General features: G+C 41.2%; 1 protein-coding gene across 3 annotated transcripts in view; it reads left to right on the top strand.

Moving 5' to 3' along the window:
• EIF2B3 (eukaryotic translation initiation factor 2B subunit gamma) overlaps window positions 1-20,007 on the top strand; it is a 99,171-nt gene that overhangs the window by 59,527 nt on the left and 19,637 nt on the right. For all 3 annotated transcript variants that reach the window (XM_081865542.1, XM_081865543.1, XM_081865544.1), the window contains exons 7-10: window positions 8,727-8,857; window positions 9,147-9,337; window positions 13,178-13,255; window positions 15,288-15,436. In XM_081865542.1, the coding sequence (XP_081721668.1) occupies window positions 8,727-8,857; window positions 9,147-9,337; window positions 13,178-13,255; window positions 15,288-15,436 (549 nt within the window). The remainder of the gene's footprint in view (window positions 1-8,726; window positions 8,858-9,146; window positions 9,338-13,177; window positions 13,256-15,287; window positions 15,437-20,007) is intronic.

Below are 20,007 nucleotides of genomic sequence, written 5' to 3'. Positions count from 1 at the left end.
TGAGAGGCGAAGGCAAAGCAGTGGCAGATATTAATAGTAGAAAGATACTAAAAAGTGGGAGGGAGGCAACAGAGGAACTGAGCCAAGAACCAAAGAGCTCTTTTCAAAAGCTCCAGGGAAGTAACTTTATAATTGTTTAGGCTTAATCCCTCAGTATGTTAAGAAACCCTACCTACAGTCTCAACAAACCTTCAAATGAAGCAATCAGTCAGGGGGACCCTGAAATTAAAGGAACAATTCTGCTCTGTTGCTTTGGTCTTTGTAACTACTATTATACCTGAGAAAATAAGTGATGGTGTTGCTCTTCTTAATGAGGAGGGCAACACTCCCACCCTGTAAGCAGTGCTAAAGAAAGGATAGCAGATTTCACAGGTGGGGGCTGGCAACAATAAAAGATTTCACACTTCATCACAGATCAGTATTAAAAAAACACACGAGGCGCTATTAAAATGCTAATACTCATTAATACTGTTTTATGGTGTTTAACTTTAAACATAGAAAATAAAAATGAATGACAGCCAGTGAAATGGGAGTGACACTTGTAGTAAAAACATCTCAAGCAAGCAAGAAACAGTACAAGGAAGTATAAGCAATGGCTGTGTCCATCCCTGCCGGGGGTCAGGCCAAAGAGCACCATTTTGAGGACTAGGAGGCAGAGGAGACCATCCAAGAATTATCTGTATGACATGATTTTGGAGTAGCTGGTTTTGTTGCTTTTTGGCATGACAGTGGGCCAGTTTTTGTTACTAACAGCGTTGTCAAATATTTTTCAGGATTTAGGGTGTGCTTTGCTAAACGCCTGTTCTTGGGATCCTGTTCTGCAGAGGCGGGAATCTTGCTCTGCATGAAGGACATTTTATAAATATATTGTAAGCTGTAGGCCTGTGGCTAATTTTACATATTTTATTTGGATAATGGAAATTTCATCCCTTCCATGAAAACATTCATGAAGCTTCCTGTGCGATGAAGTGTAGATGTTCATTTGGTGAACATGTGTGCATTACCCTTGTCCTAAAAATATTAGCCCTCAAAATAAAAAGCCAACCCCAGAATTGTTTTAGATTTGCCTTAGAAATCAACAGATTTTGCATGCAGTTTGTTTTTCTTATTCAGTTAACCTTTTGCATGAGACTTTGTCCGTGGCAATAAGGCCAAACCCCACATTTTTCAAATGAGATTTTTATGCTGCTGGGGAGTCCTGTTTCAGCCATTGGCGTGTAAGTTGCCTGCCTCTGTTCTGCCTCACTATATTCCTCCTCCGACAGAGTTCTGCAGGCTTCAGCTGCCATGACTGCAAGTTTTCACTCACTTGTGGCTGAATTATTTTCTGTATGTGGATCGGACAGTACAATTCAATCACTTGGAGGCCTTTGGGGAAGCTATAGGATCCAGGATAAGAGGGGAAATTTCTGGGTTTTATCAGTTTACCTCTTCTTATGCCCCATCTGCAGAGAGTGATGAGAGTTGTTGGAGGACTGCTATTCCCTTCAAGGAGCTACAGTTATCAGAGCTCACAGCATCTTCAACTAACTACACTTCCCAAGATGCTTGAAGGGGAGCCATGACTGTTTTAAGTGGTATGATGCTGCTTTAAATGTATGGTGCAGATGGCACCTTTGTTATAATCTGAGCAGGCAGCTGCTGCTGCTTCTATCTTACCTGAAGAATCAAGATGGGCTACTTTGGCTCTTCCCATCTTCCTTCTGATTGGCTGTTAGTGTTAATCCTCCTGCCTTTCCCTTCCTTCTTGCTCCAGCTCCATATTAATTTGCCACATTGGCTGGCAGACTTCCTTTTTTTTAAAAAAAAATAATATTTATTAACATTTTAAAGACTACAAAAGAAAGAAAAAGAATTAAACAAAACAATACAATACAATACAAAAACAAAAACACCACACAACACCAACCCCAAAACATTAAATTAACAAAACCAAACAAACACAATTTAAAACACATCTAATAAGTTCAGTATCTTAACTTTCATTTACTTGTTTCAACGACCTCCTCACACCTCCCTTTTTGTATTCCACTTTAATTAACTGTTTCAGCAATTCCTTTCCATCTTCCTCTGTTTTCTGTCCTGTAATTTATCTTAACATATTTTAACCTTATTTTCCCTTTAATACTCTAATAATCTATTTGTGCTTAATTCCTTGTAACATTTCTACTAAAGCCGTATAACTCCTTTCCAACATTTTTCTAACACACATTAATTTTACAATATTTTTATAAATAGTCTTTAAACTTTTTCCAATCTTCTTCTACCGACTCTTTTCCCTGGTCCCGGATTCTGCCAGTCAAATCCGCCAATTCCCTATAGTCCATCAACCTGGTGATCTTCTGTCCGATGCTCTTAACTCTTTTCCAAGTCCCTTCTGCGAGTCTTCTTCATATTTATACATGAACTTTACTTTGTCTTCCACTGATCTTATTTTCATTTTCCTTCCTTTGAGGCTAAAGAGTAGATCTCGGGGAAACTCCCACCTAAAGATAATTTTATTCCTTCTCGACGGGGCAACCAAATCTCTGTAGTTAAATCTAAGATCCAAAAGGTATTTCAGAACGTCTTTCAAAATTTCCACTCTTAACTGTTGTTCTTCTAAGTTCCTCTGGTAGTTCCAACAGTCTCTTATTTTGTTCTTCTCTTTTTTCCCTCCTCTTCCAAGTCCGAAGGCCCTCACAGTTTTAATCTCTTCTTGACCCAAGTCCCGGTCCCAAAAGTCATCAAATTCCTGTGTGAGGAAATCTATCAAACTTTCCTTCTCCAGTTCAGGTAGGGCTCTGGTCCTCGGAATCTGATTTTCTTTAAATTCAATCGTAGCAGGCATCAACTTATGGTCATCAAATTGCATCTGTAAGGCTGGGACTGACTCTCTCTCCAATTGTGTTACTTTAGGTTCAACAGCAATAACTTTCTCCCTAGCCTTCTCCGCAGTTTGCCATGTCAAAGTAGATTCCTGTGTCAGTTTCTGAATAGTTTCTATATTGGTATTCACTTTTTGTCCCAAATTGTCAATTTTAGTAGTTACCACATCCACCTTTTTGTGAAGCTGTTCCAATGAGTCACTTATCTTACATAATACAACCATTAAGGCCTCTTCTGTCAACATTCTTAACCGATTCAAGGTCCCCAGAATCTCACAGGTTTTATCTTGCAGCTGGAAATTCCCCCAGCTCAACTCTTGTGACAGTTTCAAAGGCTTCCTCTAGAGGGAAACACTTCCTCTAGAGGGAAACAGTTTCTATTTGTATTAGTCCTTTTAAACTCAATTCAAACAATAAAGTTAGTTTCAATTTTCTGTTACTTTTACTCCTTTTTAAACGCAGACGGAGACAATGGAAACAATGTATTCCTCTTATTTAACTGTCAGTGAACGTTCTAATCACGATCAGTCCTGTTGGCAGCCCGTTTCCAGGATTGGAGCGGTGGTATATTAACTCTGTTCGCTCTCTCCTGCAGGTATACTCAGTCCAAAACTTTCCCCCCTCTTCTCCTGCCACCAAGGGGGGTTTAATATTTTTTACTGATGAAAATTTAGTCCTTTACAATAGACTTTCTGAGACTTCAGCTTGCATCCTCATTGCTTCAATCTATTTACAAAAGGGGAAGGTGGACTTCCTGTTTTAGACCTCCCCGTTTTGGCACCAAATTAAGACGTTTAAAAATCCAATTCTCCGCTCTACTCACGGGTAGTTGCTTTAAGATCAAATTGTCCACAGGAAAAAGTCAGCGCTCTCCGGCAACAGCTATGCGGCTTCGCTCCGTGGAAGAAGCAGTCAATTTGAAGCACCACGCCGCTCACCCCATGTCGCTCCGGATCCCCGAAACCGGGTTTCCCCATGAGTAGGGGAGGCGCAAAAGGTGCCAGCTGAATCCCACGTTCACAGGCTTCACCCGCCTGTGATTTCTAGTGGGTCTCCGCCTTCACCATGGCGGCCAGACCCGGATTCCCATGAAGCAAATTCCTCCCGATCAGAGGAATTCCGGCATTACCGGAGGCGCTAACCCGGAAGTCGGCTGGCAGACTTCCATGTAAGATTCTCACGCCGTCACTAGTGTTGGCAAAAGCCTTAAAGAAAATTCCAAAGGCTTTATTGCTCACTGCCTTTCTGCTAATAAAACAATACCTTCCAAAAGCATTAGACCCTGGGACAATCCACAATAAGCCCTGCTTAAGCAGCACCGAATGACCAGCATTCACATGTGATTATTTTTTTCCTACAAAATGTGTGGTACAAAGGAAGCAGGTTGATAGTGCCAAGCTAGAGATCATGCTGTTTATCACATACACCCCTATTTTTATTTTTTGAAGGGCAATATAATGCTAGGTAGAAGCATCCTGAGACAAGCTTTGCCATCTTCCTTTTTCCATCTCTTTAATGCCATGCTGGGCAACACTGCATCAGACAATGTTGGCCTCTGCCAAACACAGCAATTTTATATGTAATGGATCCCATAAATGCTCTGGTCAGCCTCTGAGAGAAACACAGGACTGTCAGTTTTGGACTCAGCATAAAACCCAAGCAGGAAATCATTGCTGAATGACACAGCTGCATGTAAGCATTTTAAGCTAGTAAACTGCCCATCTGCATACCCACATGCATGGCAGAAGGCAAGGCAGAAGGCAAGGGGAGGAACTATGGTGCACTCAGATTGTAAACAGCAGGGAGAGATGCTGTGATTCAAGAATGAAGAGTTATTCATTAGTTCTTGATTATAGCTCTGTGATTATTTCAGACATTAAGGACAGATTACAAAATACAATGCACAGAGGAGGGTAAAATTATGACAAAATAATATAATTATGTTTAGATACTTCAGCTTGCTCCACAAGCAGTGCCTAAAAATTTATAGGGTACAATTATGAAACTTTGGTTGAAAACCTCAGTGGTACCAATGCCAGGAAAATGCTGGGTTTAATCTTTACAGTAGGTCTGGGGATGAAAGCTGAAATATCCCATGGAAGTCAGAGATGGAAAAAATCAACTCTGGCTTCAAGCCTAATCCAACTCCTCTATGTCTCAAGGCCATTTTGCATATTACTTTTCAAGCATCATCTCTGAGTAGGAAAAAATGTGTGTCCTGTAATATATGATGGGTGGCTTGTACACATCAGGAAGCAAATACCACCATGGCTTCCTGATGTATGAACCTGTGATGTTCACATCCCTCTCATTTCACTTCATATATTACACTATACACATTTTCCAACACTACAGACAATTTCCATGTTTGAGAAAGTGTCATACATATGGTACTATGAGAAGACCACAGGATTGTTCTTGGTGCATATGCTGCATCTTTTAAGAATCCATTCAACATGTGAAATAACTCACTCTCCATGATTTATTTCTATGATCTTCATCTTTGCTATGTGCCAACCTAGAAGCAATGCCTTTTTTCCTCCCTAAGGAAAGAACCATGTGTGGTCCAAGAGCTTGCAATTTTAAACAAGCAGAGTTAGCCTCTTATCCTCATTTCGTGAGGCAAATAAGTCAGCACTGCTGGAACATACAAGGAGACAGCAAATCAGTCCCAGGTGTCCTAGTTACAAACATAGAGGAGAAATCTATAATGCCACAAAAATTGTTTTAATCCTTTCACCACTAAATTTTTTGTCTGAAACCATGATAAGATTATAAAAAGGAACACCTGCTGAGTGAAAGCTGCTTGGTACCAACAATATTTTCAGAACATAACTATTTAGATTCTAATTTTACCCAGGTTTTTGTTGTTGTTTTTAAAATGACATGGCTAATGCTTTTAAGTTGTGAATGTGGAGTGGGACAGGGCTTGTAGTGCCTGTGCCTCTCAGAGCATCTCTGGAACTTTCTAAAGCAGGAGTGGCTAATCTGTAGTCCTCCAGATATTACTGGACTGCAGCTCCCATCATCCCTAACCCTTTGGTCATGCTGGCTGGGGCTGAGCACAGTTGCAGCCTAAGAACAACTGGGGGGGGCACTAGGGGCGCATTGGAAGATGGCCGACAATACCATCTCTCTGACCCACACGGGGTAATTAAGAGGCTGTTATGGGAGTAGGCAGCCTCCCTTGTTGCCCCAAAGAAATGGGGAACACTGCCCTTGCCTGCTGTGCCCATAAATCACCCCCTAATTCGAAAGAAGGGGGTGAGGGCCCTAGGCAGAATGCCCTCGTGTGGACCTTGGCTCTCCTGGACGCTTCTCTGATCGCGCACTAGTTGCAGCAATTTGGAATAATTAATTACAAAAGAAGCAAATGCACATATTTCAAGTGAAAAAGGGGAGTGAAGTCTGTTAATTTAAGTGACCTCTGCGAAAGAAGACGACGGGTTGGAGAAACAGGAATATTTTACGATGAAGATACACCAAAGGCTGGGTATGTTGACAACGGGACTGAATGGGGGGGGGAACCTTTTTTACTTTCCTTCTATGTGATTTACAAGAACCCCTCCTCATTAGAATCGTCGGTTGAACTGACCCAAGCAGGATGATTAAGGTCTGTGTGGAGATAAACTTTAACCAAAAGTATGCTTTATGGAGATCGAGAAGCAATAAGAGCTTTTGGAATGGCGCAGCAATTAATTCGGAGTTGCCATCTTGCCAAAGGATTTATAGCCGGGAGGAAGAACGGACTTGTTTTCAGACTGCATTCCTGGTGAACCTCCTCAGAGGTTTTGAGAAAGGAGGCAGATTGGTGAAGATTAATGACGCTAAGACTGTTTTGATGTATGGAAGTGATGTTATATGGAAAACGTCTGGATATGGTTACTGGATAAAAAAAATAATATCCACGCAGGATTACAAATTGTTCTAACCAGCTTGTGGAGACTATAGGAGGTCACAAAGAGAAAGGAAAAATATATGAAAATAACAACAAGAGATGTGGAAAAACAATAAGAAAGGACTGGATAGTACTGTGAACATCATAAGGTTAGATTTGTGGACATTAAAACAACAGCAAGAAGCAAGAAGTTGATTGGATCCCCTTCGGAACTTGAAATATGGGTACCCCCAACAAAAATTTAAAATTCGGCTGTGTAATTTGGAATTTATGTAATTTGGTTTGATTTGATGTGATTGGTCAGTTAATAAAAAATTATTCTTTAAAAAAAAGAAAAAGAACAACTGGACAGAACAACAGTTTACCCAGGCCTTTCATGCATTTGTCGCAAGAGACAAAGTGGTGCCTTCCTCAGTTCTCTTCTGATCATTGCAACATAACAGAGAACTTTATCTGAGAGTCCTCTCTGAGCTCAGTGATTTTACTCATTTTTCTTTCATTTTCTTAGTATTTTCAGTTAATTGGCTTAGACTCCATTCGTATTTTGCAAAAATCATTTTATTTTATTTTACCACCACCCCTGTGACACAGTAGGTAATGTTTAAAAAGTATCTCATGTGTGGAAGCAGGCAAGGTTATTGCTTGATATGTCTAGTTGGGGAGCACAAGACTGAGCACTGTTGCTAAGGAAATTATCATTTTAGAGTTTATGCTTTTGGTGAAGGCCTCCTCTGCTGAATTGGTGGGGGGACTTTCCAGGGAAGCTGTATAAACGGTCTCTGTTCGGCACCTTCCAACCCTGCTTCTGACCCCACTGTCCATTTGGCTTCTGATGACTAAGACCTCTTGCCTAAGACTGAACATGCCACCAAGAAGACTTCCAAGCACTCAGAGGAGACAAAGCTCTTTGCCCCTTCAGATCCACGTACTTGATTTTTATTTGCATTAAATTGAGCTTCTTTTGCATAGCTTAGAATATCATTGTAGTTAAGCTGTATATAAATTGTTCAAATAAATAAATAAATAAATTTCTGATGGACAGGAGCAGCCACAGTAACACGTTGGCAAAGTCTCCCATCTCTGCTTCCACTTCTCCTCCTACTCTAACTACGGTATTGTAAGTACTTGGGTTTCAGTCCCAAGACCTGCTGATCTGATCCAGTTATTTACCCTTCGCCCACTTGTGAGGCTACACAGAGACCTCAAAGAAGAAAAGCAACGTGCTTATCTCTCCCCCCCCCCCGTGTTCTTCAAGTGGTCATCTGTATAGTATAACACAAGGGGGCCCTGCTGGACCAGAACAAAGGCCTGTCTAGTCCAGCATTCTCTTCTCACAGTGGCCAACCTCATGCCTATGGGAAGCCCACAAGCAGAACCTGAGGGCAAGAGTGCCCTCCCCACCTGCCATTTGCAGCAACTGGTATTCAAAGACCTACTGTCTCTGAGGTAGAACGTAGGTATTGTGACTAGTGGCCATTGGTAGCCTTATCCTCTGTGAATTTGTCTAATCCTCTTTTAAAGCCATCCGTCCAAGTTATAGTTGGCCAAGTATACTACAGTTAACCCACTCTCCTTCCCTGCTCCTGCTGTGTCTTCTTTGTTGGTTGGTATAAGGAGGCTGTGTGGAACGTAATGAGCACTAAAGGGTTCTTGTCCAAATCTAGTTCTCTCTGTCTCAGGAGAAGGGACACAGGAGCACCAGCTCACTGGCTTGTGTCATCTTTCTGTATTATATATAAAGTATCTAATATGTGCTCGGTGCTGTACAGAAGTCAAAACCAAAGTGCATGTCTACTTGCTCACAGTTTAAAGGTTCTGCAAATGCTCTGCTCGAGTTTCAAATCCATTGGCACGAATGCAAAGATAACCACTTGAATATCAGTTATAAATAAGCAACTTGTTTTTCTCAAAGTGTTTCCAGATTTAATATCAATATGTTGTTTTGTTTTGACTTCCCCTAGGTCATTTACATCAATCCGAAGTGAGCTGATTCCATACTTGGTTAGGAAGCAGTTTTCATCTCCTGCACCATTGCAACAGGGACAAAACATCAAAGAGCACGACCAAAGGAAAAAGGACCAGAAACCACTAGGTTAGTTCAAAAAGGAGTATGTATTTATTTAGACAGCTTATATACTGCTTAATTATAGACAACCCCACCTGCTTCAGCTGAATTGCACAGATCAATTGATGGGGGACTGAGTATCCTGAACATGTGTGCATGCATGTGAGAGCCACATCCACTTTTGTGGATGGCATTTTGTACAGCACACAGAAACATGCATGTGAAGATGTGCTGTATGCTTTCCCAAGTAATGTTTTCAAAATATTATGTGATGTTCACTCAAATCTCATTTTTATGGCTTTTGCATATTGTACAGACATCTATAGCTTCTTGAAGGAGGATAGCCTGTTTGAATTGGGCACAGACAACCTTTGTTGGAACAATCGGAGAGGAGATATGAAGGAAGCATTCCATGAAGGGAAAGTTCGTTGTTATGTTCACATAATGAAAGATGGGCTGTGCTACCGAGTAAACACTCTTGGGCTTTACATTGAAGCTAACAGACAGGTAAAACAAAAACAAACCACATCTACATGCTTATCTGTCTACTGGAACAATTTTGAGATGTTGCATGACTTGTGGAAGATGGAGGTGTGTACATGTTTGCAACAGTCCAATATAGACTGGTGTCCTGTGATCATAAATACACAAACTTAAGGAATTTATTTTTTACTTTGTTCTTTTGTCGGGCACCCTGTGCTATCTGTTGGAAATCTAAACTGTATGGGTTGGTTGGTTGGTTGGTTGGTTGGTTTAGTAAGTAGACCACCCTTCGTCTGTAGGTCTCAGGGTAGTTTGCAATATAATATTACAATATAAAAAACACAAAATACATAGTAAAATTTCCAATACTGTGTGTAGCTGTGGCAAAAATGCTGCATGATTTTGTTGATGGGTAAGGTGGGAAGTTTCTGCATCTTGGCTGCATCACTTAGAGGAAGGAGACTGAGTGGCCAAAGACTGCTCACACTTTTAAAGGATACCATTGCATTCTCCAGATTGCCACCATTTTGAGGGCAATTTAGGTTTGTACAATCAAAATAGATTAAAGTGCTCCGTCACAACAAATCCACTTAAAAAAACAACACACAGAGAGAGTTCTTGCAGTTAGGAAAGTGACAAGGAAATGCATCCTAAAGTGTGGGATATGGATGGATTGGTAGGAAGACCACCCTGAATTCTCATTGCCATGTAATATCATTGCAAACAAAACTGCTCAATACAAATGCTCAATAAAGAGCAGGCATAGTATTACATCTATGTAAATTTTGTAGAAAGAAATCAGGATAAATGCTTAATAAACAGGTCATCTGGAGGAGCTCCAGGCATTGGACAGTAAGCTGTTCTACCATTTGAGATGAATGGGACCTGTGCTGTGGCATAGCTGGGATGGCAGCCATTTTATGGCAGGGGCAAGAGAGAGAGAGAGAGCACTGCTGCTACCATTGTTAATTTTGAGCAGTATGGCTAAGGGGGCCACTACTTGCTGTCAGCCTGTGTAAGAAGCCACAAAGTTGAATTCATCCAGAAACTGTGGGTTGCCTCTAACCCCCCCCCCCAGCCGCCTTTAAGATATCTAAACAGTTGAAGCATTTGGGGTCAGGACTGAAAATGTGTTTGCACCTGGGTGGTAATCCCAACTAATGTGCAAATCTTCACAGGGGTCTCGATGGTCAGAGAAGATTTTCCTTGAATGTTTAACTTTCCAGGATGGTAACATTATTAAGGAAACTATGCCGAGGGAAAACATCACAGCAAAAGTCAATGAGGAGTCCTTAAAAGGGAGTGTTGTTTCTAACATTCTGATTTTGTTTTTTCGTTTTTTGGTTTGAGGTGCTCCTTTTAAAAAAAATCTGTATTTGTTCGATCTGCGCATACATCCCGCCCTACTTTTTCTGCTTTAATTTGTGGAGTTGCATTCAGAATTCATTCACTCATTTGTTTGTGAGCATATTTAGTCCACTGGTACAATAAAAATTACGCCAAAGTCAGCATTTTGTTCAGAAAGCAGAGTCTTTACCTGCAGCATTATTCTCTTAAGCCTGCTTCACTTATTACTGCTTTCTTTGCACCGTTTGTGTGCATGTTGGTTGCATAGTTAGGTTTGGAGTGGCTACATGTATACCTGTTCCATCACATGGGGGGAGAGAAGATTAGCTTCTGCTTCACCATATGTAAGCCACACCATTAAGGAGATGCATGTACAGATGTGCACACAGTATATTCTTTTTTATCAGTAACTTGCGAAACAGCTGTTAATGCTTCAGCAGCAGAAACAGAACAGCAGTTTACCTCCCTGCCCTTGCACTCAGGAAATGTTTTACTTGTTTTCAGTTGACCTCTTAAGTTTGCCGCTGCCTTTGTGTGGGCAGGTGGCAGCAGGAGGGAGTAGCTCCAAGAACAGGAAGTAGGTTTCTTCAGAAAAACGAAAAGCTAAGCTAAACCTTCTCTTGACCCTGACACTCCCTGCAAGTACTGCTCTATCTTTCATATCTCCTTTTTCTATGTATAGCCGCTCTCTCTGGCCACTTTTTATGCTACTATATGGGCTCTGATATTTTAACTGAGGATTGTGCCTTGAGTATGCACATTATCTGTGTATCTTACTCGCTCCTCTGAAGACGTGACTATTGTGGAACATTTTCCTATTCTTTCATGCATTTGCTGAAGCACCTGGAATTTACTACAGTCAGCATTAGTTTGACCTGGTAGAGATCATGCTCTTCTATCTACCCTTATGTCTTAAATCTTATTCTTACTACACACCTCCCCTATACCAGAAGCCTTCAAACATACCTTGAGAACTCATATATTCCAGATGGCCTGTCTTTAACAGTCTTTGCCACTGATTCTTACTACTTCTTTTTTTACAATGCTGTATTCTTACAATTTTTTAGTCTTCCGGTGTATCTTAAAGTATCCCATCTCATTGTTTCCTGCCTTGTGAGATTTCCCCCCGAAAGGTGGCCTATAAGTACTTTGAATAATAAATACATAATAAATATATTCTGGCTCCTCTCTCCTCATCTCTTAAGTCTTCAAGGTGGCTAAATATGTACAGCGTTATGCACAAGGTCTCTAGCCCCTTACACAGGCAAAACAGGTCTTCAACATGGAACAAAAAGTGCTCTAACAACTGCCTGATCCTGAACTAGCCCGAAATTGTAACTGGGGAGGAGGGACCTTTGTCTCTTCTTCATGCCTAGTCCTTGCCTTCTATCTAGCAGCAATTCAGTTTTTCTACTTGACTTCTGATGTGTAAATCTAGGTAGCAGAACTAGCATAGGAAAAAATTTCTCCTGGGTTGTTTGGAATGTTTCATTTCTTAGGTGCATAGCTGATAGTTGCCTCTTAGATAGTTATTTTCATTTTCTCATGCAGGCAACAGGCAGGAATGGTGTCCTTTTAGTTGACAATTTTTGCATTATTTAACTGAGTTACACATTTTAAAGCTTCACAAAGCTCTTGCACCTTTTCTCCTACAGATGGGCAGGAAAGCAGCTTGTGATTGGAACAGTTTTGAGCAAGGAAATGGCTGGAAGGGAAAGAGTTCAACAGCCCCTCTCCCTTTGCTTTCTGCATGGTCCTTTGCTACATCTTCTTTCATATATCAGGGAAAAGTGGGTACAAAATTAGTGAAGATAGTATACAAAAAAATGCAAAACAGTAGGTGAAAGTGCTTGCAAAAATGTGTATATTGGTCAAAACTGCATACAAAAAGGGGTTTATTAGGAGAAATTCACACTAAAATGCTAAAGAACTTTTGTGAGGATTGACAAAAAAACATGCAGAGAACTGACTTTCAGATTGGAAAAATGAGAAACTGAGAGAACCAAAATTGATGGTGCCCTAATATTTCCCCAACACATCCATCCCTAGCTCTAGGTCATAGCTCTCTAGTCACACAGCATATTGCTTCTAATAATATTGCTTGCTTTTAATTAACTAGGACTAGTAGTATTTTTCTGTCTCATCATGAACACCTCCCTTGTTCTCTTAAAATAGCAGTGGCACCCACCTGAGAGTTCCGGCTGGAAAAAAGGCCCAAGACACCCAAAAGATTGTCTCACCACATAGATACCTAGACAATCACTTCAGTCTGCAGGAGCACTCCTTCAGATAGTATCGCATCAGGAGATTCATTCCATATGATGTACAAATCAGATTATTAACGTGGTGGCAGCTACACTTTGGAACTCCCTCCTGATATATATCAGAAAAATGCAATTTTTGCTGTCTCTTTGTACCTATTGAGGACCATTCTGTTCCCACAAGCCCTTTGGGTGTAGATTTTTATCCTAGTTCTGCAATGGATTGTAACTTGTGACTTTGGATATCATCTTTCAGGTTCCTAAAATGCTGTCTTCGCTTTGCCCAGAGGAACCTCTGGTTCACTGTACTGCACAAGTAATTGACAGAGGTCTGGTGAGTAGCAACATCTCTTTATATGGGGTGCTGGGACAAAAAAAGGTCCTTAATTTACATGATTTCCTTCCATATTAACGGTCCGCCTAATACAATGAAAGTTCTCAGAGACTGTCTTTGGACTTACTATGCTGAGATATGAGTGATAAGTGTGTTCATGCATGCAGCCACACCCTTTTGCAGCATGCCTGAACATGGGCATAGCCAGGATTTATTTTTGGCGGGGAGGCTTTATGTTGGGATGGGGGCAGAACTGAGTTATTTGTGACACAATTGGTCATTACTTAAGTATACGTGACTACGCCCAGGTGCCTGAATGCAGTATGGAAGTCTCAAATTAACCCTATTTTTCCATTTCCTCTGAACCAGGAAACTGTGGTTACCAACTTTAGAAAAAGACAAGATCTTAAACAAACTCTCAAACATGGTTTAAGATGCTGGTTTGTTTTGAGGCTAGTAACCATAGTTTCCTGGTTTGGATGATATGGGAAACTATGGTTAATTGAAAACAACCACACTGCATTCAGGTGCACTGAAAAGGGAAATGCTTGCATGCCTACAGGCATAAGGCTCACTCATAGCTCAGCTCAATATATAATTGTACAGACTGGGCCAGAATGCATCCAGCTTCAAGTCAGACTGATCCAGCAGACAGGCATCGTTGTTATGTATCAAATTTGTAGATCTTGATGTAAGTATTCAGTCAGATAGAGCTGTCTTCCCCCACCTATTGCAACCAATTACCATTTATGGCAGGATGTATTGGAAAGTATTAAACTCTAAGTGAGAGCAGCAACCAACAGTAGTATTATGCTTTTTCCTGCTTCCTCATAAATTTTAGCCAAAGACTCTGACCATTGGACACCATTGTTCTACTATGGTAGATTGATTGATTGATTGATTGATTGATTGATTGATTGATTATAGTGGGTTGCACCAGTCACTCTGGGCGGCTTCCATCATATATACACATAGTAAAACATTAAACCTTAAAAAGGTTCCCTGTACAGGACTGCCTTCAGATGTCTCTTAAAAGATATATAATTACTCATCTTCTTGACTTCTGATGGGAGGGCATTCCACAGGGTGGGCAATGCCACTAGCTGTAGTGCACACATACACAGTTCTACGTGAGCAAAGACTGCACCACCCTCTTGCTAAGACTCATATCCTGGAGCCAGTTCTTTAGTTCTACAGCACTGAAAAGAAATAAACAGACCTTGTTTATGTGGAAAAGACTCTTGGATCACAAACATGCTTTGTATGACTAGGGGAAGGCATAGCTTTTTTCAGAGATCAAATATCTCTGAAGTAATAGTGCCACTGTATTCTGCTCTGGTCAGACCTCACCTGGAGTACTGTGTCCAGTTCTGGGCACCACAGTTCAAGAAGGACACTGACAAACTGGAACGTGTCCAGAGGAGGGCAACCAAAATGGTCAAAGACCTGGAAACGATGCCTTATGAAGAACGACTAAGGGAGCTGGGCATGTTTAGCCTGGAGAAGAGGAGGTTAAGGGGTGATATGATAGCCATGTTCAAATATATAAAAGGATGTCACATAGAGGAGGGAGAAAGGTTGTTTTCTGCTGCTCCAGAGAAGCGGACACGGAGCAATGGTTCCAAACTACAAGAAAAAAGATTCCACCTAAACATTAGGAAGAACTTCCTGACAGTAAGAGCTGTTCGACAGTGGAATTTGCTGCCAAGGAGTGTGGTGGAGTCTCCTTCTTTGGAGGTCTTTAAGCAGAGGCTTGACAACCATATGTCAGGAGTGCTCTGATGGTGTTTCCTGCTTGGCAGGGGGTTGGACTCGATGGCCCTTGTGGTCTCTTCCAACTCTATGATTCTATGATTCTATGATCTGTCTGGGTTCCCATCTCCTAGTCTGCTGTAAGGGACTGTTCTTCCCTGCTGGTTTTCATTTAAGCTTCCATGAGTCCTCTGTATCTGTTCTGTGCTCATTGGACCTAGCAGCACCTATAAAAGGTAAATAGGAAGTTTAACTATGTTTTCTTTCTGCTCCTCTCAAGGTTGGATCTGACAGCATTGTAGGTGCATCAACACAACTAGGAGAGAAAACGGCAATTAAACATTCTGTCATTGGTTCTTCATGTGTGATCAAAGACAAAGTTAAAATTACTAACTGTATCATCATGAACTCTGTCAGGATTGAGGAAGGGTAGGTAGTTTTCTTAATTTTTTTGTGGTTTGACATACTTAAGTTTTGGTTACTGATTCACCAATGTCTGCTGAAGTAAGTGTATTCCAAGCACACTTGATCTTGGCTGAAAGCCCCGGGACAGAAGCTTTCATCTTCCAAGACCAAAAGAAAAATGATGAAAGGAAAATAAATGTTAAGTTGCAAAGGTAAGGGGTTGCATTCAGTGTAGCATTACGGTGAACATTACATTAGCACAACCATACCTTTCTAGGTTGATGAGCCCCCTCTTCCCCTCATTTCCATCTACAGCACGTGCAGAAATCATCTTCTTGGCCATTGGATTCATTATTGGTCCCGTCCATTCAATCCACCGTAGCCTGTCTTTGCTTGCAGGGGAAGTCCCTAACTCACTGAGGGTTTGAGACCCATCGGTTACCCTCACCTGCTTTAGCTGGCCGGTTGAAGCCATTTCTGGGATGTGACACGCAAATTTATGAAGCATTCCATCTTTTAAAAAATAACAACAAATGGTTACCTAAATGGCAGCTGCCATGAATGTTTTCCACCTCCCTTTACAGAGCAGCCTCCTGTGAGCACTAGTGAATAGGAAACCCTACGAGCTATTGACTCCTTTTTGCTTAAGCTTGACATTGACTCATAGCTCTCATGAGAGTGGTGAGACCCCTGAAAAATGTGAAGTTGGTTCTCACAGCCACATGCTTGGGTGGAGGGGAGGAAGCAAAAGATGTCAGATCTCTGGAGAACACTGTACTTAATAAAGGAAACTACAGGTGAGTGTGGTGCCCAGTTGCCAGACATTGAGTACATCATAAATCCTTTGGCTCAAAAATAATGGCTAGCCTTTGGTTCATTTGTAAATTGATCCCATACAGTTTTGGTGCCATGAATTACACTTGATAAATGGCACTCATATTCTGTTGAGAGCTTTACCTTGGAGAGAAATAGCTTTTTGGTGAAAATGGAAAGCTTGGGATATAAGGATCTCCAGTGTATAAACAAATGGAATATTTTAAAGAGTAACTGCAGGTTTTTTATTATTCTGATTTAGCACCCTGCATTTGACAAACAAAATGGATCTGGGTGCTTTAAATACTACATTTAACAATGAATATCAAAAGCTGATTGTTCATTGGGTGGGGAAATATTCTGAATATCTCATGTGTGAAATTATTCTGCACCTTCTGCTGTGGCATTAAATAATATTTTCCTACACTATTCTAAATACTGAATATTTTAAAACTCCACTGCCCATCTGCTTTGCTGTCCATGATTCACCTTCTGATAGAGCTCCTCTGTGTTAGATTGAGTATTTCTTCTAAGGTATTTGTGAAATCCCATCAACCCAAAATAGCCCTTGTGCTGCTTGGCCTTCATAAAATGAATCAGGAATTCAGCACCAAATAACAGCTAGGATCTTCTCTTTAGAGTTGTGGTTTAGCTCACTTTCTCACCTGAGAGTTTTTATCTGGCTGCATGTGTTCAACCTACAGTGCTGTTTTCAACAATAAAGAAATGTGGAGATGTTTGGAATTTGCATCAAGGCAACTCTTTAATAATGTTTATCTTTTAATTAGCGTGCATGAGCCCATTGATTTGCTATGACAGAAAGAGTTATTTTGTAGAACTCAACAACAATGAGCCAGTTCTCTTTTACATCAAGTCTAGATTCCTAGTTTGGTTAAGTAATCCTTAGCATTTTTTTAAAAAAGAATCCAATATAGCTAAGTGAGATTATCAGTTCTCTCCTTAATGCTTTCCTAACTACAACGCTTGCCCTTCAATTCAGGAGGCAGTAAACTAACGCAAGTTCCATATGTGCTGAATGACAGGCATGCTTGACCAGGTTTGGCAAGCAGGCGGGGTGAACTGGTAAAAGCTGTTAAAGGAAGTAATTTATAGAAGAGTATAAGTGCTGAGAGATGCTGGCAAATCAGGTAACAGGCAGGAGTGTAGAAAATGCCCATGTTTCCTTGTGGATATTCCCGAGGGCTCAGTGACAAATGACTGCACTGAGCTGTGCAGCCAGGAAGAAACTGCTCCCCACACTGCAGAGACTATTCAGTTGCCAGCCAGGTGTATCCATGCACAGTGCACAGTAGCCACATGCTCTCCTTCAATCATTACAGCAGCTGGGAAAGGGACGTTGGCTTTTTTACTTTGGCTAAAGTGTGGCAAGGTAGGAGTCATGATTTATGCCTCTGAGTGTTTGACACTTAAGTCTTTTGTTTTTAGGCTGCTTACCATGCAAACAGCTACGGCCCCTGGCAATAACTGAAAGGTGACCCTTGGCTCCAAGCTGTCTCATTGGTTCTGTTCTGCTCCTTCTGCCACATATGTAACCAATGGAAGAGTGTGGCTTGCAATGAGAAGTGAGCACAGAGATTGGCTGGTAAGTTAATAGCCAATCTCTGCATCAAAGCCAGTTCAGCTAAGTAGAAGCAACTCTCCCACAGCCCACCCCAACCATCCCTAACAGTAGGTAATCTGCCTGAGTTTCTACAGCCTGAAATCCAGTTGTTGTGACCAGTCAAGGATTGTTGCATAGTATCAGAAGGTGCTGGGGAGAGAAAATCTTAATAGAAGCATAGCTTCAAGATGCCATTCATATTATTCCATTTAGTGCTTCTTTCACCAGAGCAAGTGAGCCTCTGTTTTTTGTAGCATTAAAGTTGATTCTAGAACCCCAGAATCAACTAGTTGCACTCAGAGCCAAACTGGGTGTCAGGATCACAAATCCATGAGTTTAAACCTAGATATTCCACAGCCACGTAGAAAGTGGGGAATTGGAATGGTGGTCACTATATGGCTCTTAGTTATGTAGCAGATTCTAATAGATGTTATGGTTAGAGGTGGGAGATTCACAAGAAGTATCCTGATTCCCAAGGGAAATGGAACACCAGACAGCGGACGGGGAAGGAACAATCTTGGAAGCAAAGTTGACAAAGGACAAACTTGCATATTCCCAAGCTTAAGTTTAGTCAATAGTACTAGAGAGATCCACATTTGGAGTTGCTAATTTTGAATTTCATTAAGTTGGAAAAAACAGTGAAGCAGAAACATCAAGGTCTTACCCAAATTTCAGTTTTTGACATGTAAATGGAATGTAGAGGAAACACCTCAGGGATACTCAATTGACAAATTATCTGTGCATTGTTTAATAGGAATGTCTAGGTGTCTAGTCTCATGCTCAACCAACTCCTTGAAAAGGGATTCTGTTGCTACTTGTCACAGAGCCCTGCAATTTATAATTATTCTCCATGTTAAAAATACTCAGTTTGCTACTATAACATGGGCAGGAGACTGTAGCCGTTCCATTGGGAACTTCCAGCCAAGTTCTCACAGCACTGAGCTGGCTTTGCCTATCATGTGGCATGCACAGCACATCTGGGAAGATTGCTTGCCAAATGACAAGTGGTAGTGAATGTCATCAGAGTAAAACTGATGTCATTGGTAACAGTAACATGTTTGGCAGGCTCTTTGCTCTTATTGTATAATTCAGTCAGTTTTATTTTCAGCATATTACTTAAAACACTGGATGTGCTCGGCTGCATTCCAAGATGCCATGGGCTTAAGCTGGCTATGTTTGTATATAAAATGTTTGCCTCTGAGTCTGCATGGTTAATCCATTGGGATAGAAGTGTTAAAAGACAAGATAAAATCAACAAAGTACTTTCTGGGCCATTTTTTTGTTTTGTTTTGTTTTTTTCCAAGTGAAGGCATGGAGTTTTTGCCTATAAGCATGGTAATAGAACACTCAATCTAGGAATGATAGACGACTTCTATTCCTGCAGTTTTCTTGCATTTTTAGAACTAGTCTAGACTATATTGGCCTCCATTTGTGTAGTGTGGTAAAAATACATTTGATGCTTGAACACGTCCCCTCCCAGTTAAGGGACCAGAGAGAATCCCTGCCCTGATTTGCACTTTGATGGCAGTGGAAGCCCCTCCCCCTCACAGACACCTCGCAGAATGTGTGAGCCAGACACACTAATGGCACATGATTGTGCAGAGATCTCACACCTGCTGTCCTCACCAACCAGGCAGATATGCTGCATGACTAGGGTCTCCATCTGAAAAGATGTCATTGTGGAGGATCACTTGACTTGCATATTCTTCAAGGGGAATGCAAGTGGGCGAGCTTCACAAGCACAATACAATATGAAGTTCGCTTGAGGTATTGTTCAATAATAGCACTATGCCTCTTTGTATACTTTAGACACTTGTTAAATGAGGTAACTTGCCTAATTAGGTAATTTACAGGTCAATTCAAGGAACAGGTGAGGATAAAATCTTGGACAAGGGTTGGGTAGAGATCTGAAGGGCCTGGTGACTTGAAAGCTTGGTATCATGTGATAAAACAGACAAGGGAGGTCACTTGTGGGGATGATGACTTGAGGGAAGTATGAGGAAGTGAACAGGCACTTTGGTGTCTGAGGCACAAAATCCAAATAGCACCCTTGCCACAGGGCACAGTCTATTGGGAAATTCTGCTCATGCTGCTTGAAGATGAATGGGCATTGCGAAAGCAATGAGAGCCAGTGTGGTGTAGTGGTTAGGAGCGGTAGACT

The sequence above is a fragment of the Podarcis erhardii genome (assembly GCF_964252035.2).
Source record: "Podarcis erhardii genome assembly, chromosome: 6".
NCBI classification, from domain to species: Eukaryota; Metazoa; Chordata; class Lepidosauria; order Squamata; family Lacertidae; genus Podarcis; species Podarcis erhardii.
The sequence above is the reverse complement of the archived record's forward strand: the minus strand, read 5'-3'. Positions and strand labels throughout refer to the sequence as shown.